Below are 6,000 nucleotides of genomic sequence, written 5' to 3' on the forward strand. Positions count from 1 at the left end.
AGCTACACATTGTCAGATAAACATGAGTTTAAAGTTAAAAAAAAGCCTGTGCAGGAGAGGTAGGTTATACAGAGACCTCTCCTAAACCCTCACAGCAAGATAAATAAAGTAAAAACAAAAATTATTTTGGAACAGACCTCCAAATGATCCCAGTTAGAAACCTCAGTTGGCCTCATCAGACTCCCCGTGTCTGTCCTTTTGAACGTTGCCGACTTGTCCTGGATGATGGGTGTTGGATTTGCTTCCCCCTGCTGGATGCTTAGAGGCGCTCACTTGGCTCATGTCAACCTCTCTGGGTTGTGTAACTCCATTATGTCTGTCAGCAAACAATGACTCAACAAGAAACACTTACCCTTGTTATTTCCATTGCATTTCCCTCATTAGTACACATAAATTGTTGGAAAAAGTGCCAGGCTGCATATATTGCTGTTTTCTTAAACAGCATGTCCATTTGTTTGTTTACTGGCACATGTTTGCACACCATCGTAACAATACCCTACATGAAAGGTGATCATAAAGTAGGTTCAGGCTCATTATTTTCTTTCCTAATTGCTCTCAGTGACTGTGTTTAAATTGGAGCTTTCATGTTAACTACACCTCTCTCTTTTATTGTGTTTGCAGCCTGGGACCGTTCTGATCATGAAAGGCCAGGAGGACATGGGGAGGGACCAGCCGCTGTCCCGGGTCATCCACCCCCCTCAACCACCTCCCCCCAGCTCCAAATCGCGCTACGATGGCAACGCACGCCGGACGAGCCCGTCAACGGGCAACAAAGGCTCGGCCGCTCAGGAGGGAGAGTTCCCCTGCAAGAAATGTGGCAGGTCGGTGATGAGAAATGTCACATCAGTCACCGCTGTTGTGATGGAGATGCGGGTATAGCTCTGTTTACTCATGCGAAGCTGACAGCAGCAGCCACTAGAGTTACATGAGCAGCCTCAGACTGAACCTGCGAGATATAAAATGCAGAAATTTCTGCAGGACATATTGCTACTGCTGTTGCCCACTCGGGATATGTGTTGGTAAATAGGGGCATGTGTGCCGGGGTGTCTGTTTGAAAGAATCAAAATGTCCTGTCATGCTTTGATTAAATAACAGCTCGTTCTCTGGCAACACCGGGCCTGTTATTGCCAGCCGTGTCCTAGCAACTGAAACACAGAGTAGATCCGGCACATCGCCCCTCTTGTCAGAGCAACTCTACCCAGTGACATGACAATATCTACACTCTCTCTTTAAATGTTTACCCTGCTCAAAGTGTACTCATCATAGAGTATCCGCCAACACAGAGTTTGATCAATTATGCCACAGGAAATCTGACTAGGTTTATCGGCCGTCTCCAGACATCGAAATGTTTACATATTGTATAAGTATGGAAAAGTCAGTTCCAGTGCACAAGGCTGCACATTTTTAGCAGCTACAGACCCACTGCTGTGTCACATGCCGTGATATTTATTGTAGAACTGAATTGATAAGTTCATAACTCGGTCGACAGAAATTTTACCATCGATTTTTATCATCATTTGAGTCACTTTTCAAGCAAAATGGCAAACATTTTCCGACTGCTAGTCTCTTAAATGTAAGTACTCTTAGCTTTCCTCTTATTTATATAACTGTAAATTGAACATCTCAAGGTTGTGGACTGTTGCTTAGGCAAAGTGAGCAATTTGAGCATATCATCCTGGAAACTGTTATTGCCATAACAAAAAAAAGCAGCAGATTAATCAATAATGAAAATAACTGCTTGCAGCCCCAGTGCCGTGTTGTGAATCTTTAGTTGAAGAGTGATATGGCCCAATAGACTGTAAATACGCAGCCCTTATGTCCATGCATCATACTGAACCCTGACCACAGTGTTTATGGAGAGACAAAGCAAGTAGCCACTTTGTAAAAGTACTGAATTTAGAAACAGGAAGTGTGTAAGAACCCTTTAGATGTAGTGTTTAACAATCTATACAGTAAAAAAGTATTTCACAAATCTGGGCAATTATCATGGTGACAATTTATCTTTCGTTGAGATGATTGTTAGGTAAACAGTAATATCTGCCAGGAATGTGTGCTTGCACGTATTTGATTGGCCACCGCAGCGTCTTCCCTTTCTTTTTTACACTGCTCTTAGTAATGACCTGTAGCTAAAGACCTCCCTGACCTCCTCTGTCCCCTTCCTGCAGGATTTTCTACAAGGTGAAGAGCCGCAGCGCCCACATGAAGAGCCACGCCGAGCAGGAGAAGAAGGCTGCGGCGCTGCGTCAGAAGGAGGCCGAGGAGCGAGCGGCGGCCAAAGCGGCGGCCGAGGCCGCTGCCATCCTGGCTGCTCGGCAGCAGAACGGGACACGACAGGTGGGCGGGGACAGCACCAACGACGACTCGTCAGAAAGGGAGGACGAGGACGATGAGGACTGGCAGTAAGAGGAAGGCGGCACACTCTGACTGTAGGGTGGCTTGTTCTGTGGGAGAGGAGGATGAACATTTTTTTTTTTAAAAAAGAAAAGAACAATCCCTCCTGTGAACTGTCTGTACATTTTGCGGAACAAGAAGACTTCCATTGCTTGGCACATTCAGGGACAGATTTACTCCCGCGTATGTGTTTGAGTGTGAATGTGTGGACTGAGTGAGAGTGCGTGTACGTTTGTGTGTCTCACCAACGCCCCTTTACTCTGCTTGAGAAGCTTTTCAGGAGTTACCTCTCTTGGTCACAGGGCTCGGTCAAATCAAAGCCATGCCGCTCCTCTCGGCGCTGTCCTGCTCTCCACGCCAGGCCGCGGCCTTCCTCAGCACTTTGAGTCTCGCCCCGCTTCGTCTGTCAGGCGTGGAACTTGTTGGACCCCTTTTTTTCTCTCTCTCGATGAGCCACAGCACGCGCTTGCTTAAGCTGCATCCCGACTCTCTGGCATCTGATGAAGTTTTGACGATATCGACTCTGAAATCTGACAGCAGGAGGCGGCGAGGCGAACGGACGGAGGGTCGCGCTGTTAGTTTTTCTGCTTTATGACGGACAGATGGATGGGTGGCATGTGTAAACTGTCGCCCCTCTGTTTCGCCGCTCTTCTGCACTCGAGGCTGCCAAAAGCATGATGTGCACCCAATGCTCTCCCTCTCTCTGTGAGCGTTGTTCATTTGGGCTTTAGTTCTGTGAATCTCCCCTTCAGCCCTCGTCACTTTTTATAGTTCACAGTTTGTTCCTCACTGTTGATGCCTTGGATGTTTTTGATGCTTTTTATCTTGAAATGACAATCAATTTTACACTGTTGCTGTTTTTTTTATATATTATATATGCAGGTAGATGTTACTTTTTCTGCCTGTGTAGCTATATATGGTTACTGTTGTTTTTGTGAATATTCTTGTTGATGATTATTAATATTATTAATATTATTATTATATCCTGGTTTTGGCTGCAATTTAATTGAGCGCTTTTTTCTGTACTTGTCCATAGCTTCTTTTTTTTTTCTCTTTTTTTTTTTTTTAAGTTAATTTAAACAAAAAACAAAAATAATGCTACTTGCTGCCTGTCTATAACTGTGAGATTTTTTTTTTTTTTTTCGGAAGCCAGACATGAAGAAAAGGCAGAAACATATGTGCAATAGAACAAGTTGACCCCCTGTTACCAGAGCGTCCAAGCCTCTCCCTCCCCCCTCCTCTCTGTGTCATGCTTACGCCCGGTGGCTCTGGATGCCTCGCTGTCAACCCCTGTAAACTGATAGCTGGCACTGACTCTGCAGGTCTCTATAGATACACATAACAAAGCCTGAAAGGACAACAAACAGCACAAACTAATTCAAGACACATTTTGGAAACAGATGACCATGTTTATGACATGATTACTACCCTGAAATTTTAGCCAGAGTTGAACTTTTTTTTTTTTTAATATAATAATAAATAATTTACTGATACGAACTTGCATTAACAGAAGCAGAAACATTGTTCACTGCAAACCAAATTCAACTCAAATTTTGAAGGTTTTTACAGGAGGCTTTGAACTTACATTTTCTCCAATTACTCCTCTTAGACTGATACTTTCTTTTTTTTTTTTTTTTTAGAACCATATATCAACATGTATACCATATGCTCTCAACTCAGACATTTCTCCCATTAAACAGTTCCCACAGACTGTTTAATAATTTTAAAAAGAAAATTACTGGTACAAACAGGCACTAAGAGAAACTTTACTGTAAATCATTCATGACCTAGATTTTGCAGTTTTTCACCAGAGATTTTGAAAGTTGACTGGTTTTAGAACCAGATGTCAGCCTCTATCACATGCTGCACTTCCTACCCAGCAGCATTCTTAACTGCAAACCATATTTACTTAGACTTAGCAGTTTTTAACAGGAAGTTTTGAATACCGACATAAGTATTACATTTTCTTTATTTTTTAAAACCGCATATCAAATACATTCTACCCCTGACATTTCAGCCCCAGTTTACTTTTGACACTTCCCACAAACTGTTAATGATAGTAAATAATTTACTGACAAAATGACTTAAAGGTATTAAGAGAAGTGGCAGCATTCTTAACTGCAAACCATACTTAACTCAGATTTTGGAGGTTTTTACAAGACGTGCCGGGAGTCTTATATATATATTTTTTGTTTTTAAAACCAGATACTTGCTTACTTTTTTAGACTTTTCATGGGCTAAATTTCGTCAGGAAATTATTTACTGTAACCAACAAACAGGCATTACGCGACGGAGAATAGTTTTTTGCAAACCATACTTAGGTAAAATGTGACAGGATTTATAAGGGGTTCTGAGTGCGTCATGAGACTTGCATTTTGTCCTTGCTTTTAGAACCGGATATCAACATCTGTAACATGCTCACTAGAGTTGACTTTTTACCCATGCCACAAGATGTACATTTTTTCAGCAAATTATTTAATGTCATCAGTGTCATGGGACATTAAGAGACAGAATCATTCTTTTCCACAAGCCCTTCTTAACTCAGATTTTGCTGGTTTTTACAGGGGATTCTTAATCCCATTATGAGATTTATATTTTCACAGTAAAGCCACCGTTTGCCAATATTTGGTGTCTCTACATTGAAACATTTTATGCCGGAACGATTAAAACGATTAATTCTCTCTTTTGCATGCACGGAACAGTCTGTGTCCGAAGCGGCCTCTAGATCGTCGTGACACTAACACACTCCGTTGAAACCTTGACTGTGCGGGTCAGCAGTTACTGAAGGGCCGCATGACACAGCTTATGTTTGCAGAGGGGAAACTATTGAATAATTTAATGCAAAAATGTGCAAATATAGTAACGTTTAAATGTAGATTTGACAGTCTGTGAAAGTATGGTGGCGGTTAGGAAAGAATTTATAATATATTATAATTTATAATTTTATCCAAACTTCTTGGCTGTTGAGATCGGCTCAATAGTTTCATCAGTCTAACCCCTACAATGTGTATCTATGGTCGCCTTTTTTCTGTTTACCTTGTCGCTGATAGCAGGCACTGAATTGGATTATGGAAACAGCATGTCTTGATCCAGCGCTCTCTACATATCTCTATGTTGAGCCCTTCGGCTCCGAGCCAGCTTCTGTTGCCGTAGTAACAAATGGGTTAAAGGGTTATTTTCCTTTTAAAGGACAAACCACAGTGGGGAGTTGGGGGAGAAACGCCTCCAGTTACCAGTTACTCCACAAGTTAAACCTGGGTCTATGCACGGAGTGTTTGTGTGTGTACGTTTGTGTCTGTATGTGTGTGTGCGTGAGTGGTCATACTGTTAAAAGTGCGGTGTATGAGTCTATAGTTTAACTGTATGCAAGTCTATGGGAAAAAAACAAACAAGTTTTGCAGACTGTTCACATGTTTGGTATGTTAATTTATATTTCCTTTTTATTTGGGCTTGTCTTGAGGTTCGCACAGGGGGAAGTTGTCACGATAAAGGTTTTCAAGCCGTTTAAAAGCAAAATTACGGATGAAGTCGAGGCCACGACACAAACACAGCTGTAAACTTTCCTCATTTCATCCAGTTGGTTAAACGAATTTTGGGGGTAAAAAGGTT

At 42.1% G+C, this 6,000-nt stretch overlaps 1 protein-coding gene across 8 annotated transcripts in view; it reads left to right on the plus strand.

Annotated features, from left to right (window-relative positions):
- mideasb (mitotic deacetylase associated SANT domain protein b) overlaps positions 1-5,776 on the plus strand; it is a 29,938-nt gene extending 24,162 nt beyond the window's left edge. For all 8 annotated transcript variants that reach the window (XM_040137620.1, XM_040137624.1, XM_040137618.1 and 5 more), the window contains 2 exons: positions 622-821; positions 2,166-5,776. In XM_040137620.1, coding sequence (XP_039993554.1) covers positions 622-821; positions 2,166-2,403 — 438 coding nt within the window. In that variant the 3' untranslated portion in view covers positions 2,404-5,776. The remainder of the gene's footprint in view (positions 1-621; positions 822-2,165) is intronic.
- The last annotated feature ends 224 nt before the right edge of the window (positions 5,777-6,000 follow it).

The sequence above is a fragment of the Xiphias gladius genome, chromosome 10 (assembly GCF_016859285.1).
Source record: "Xiphias gladius isolate SHS-SW01 ecotype Sanya breed wild chromosome 10, ASM1685928v1, whole genome shotgun sequence".
NCBI classification, from domain to species: domain Eukaryota; kingdom Metazoa; phylum Chordata; class Actinopteri; order Istiophoriformes; family Xiphiidae; genus Xiphias; species Xiphias gladius.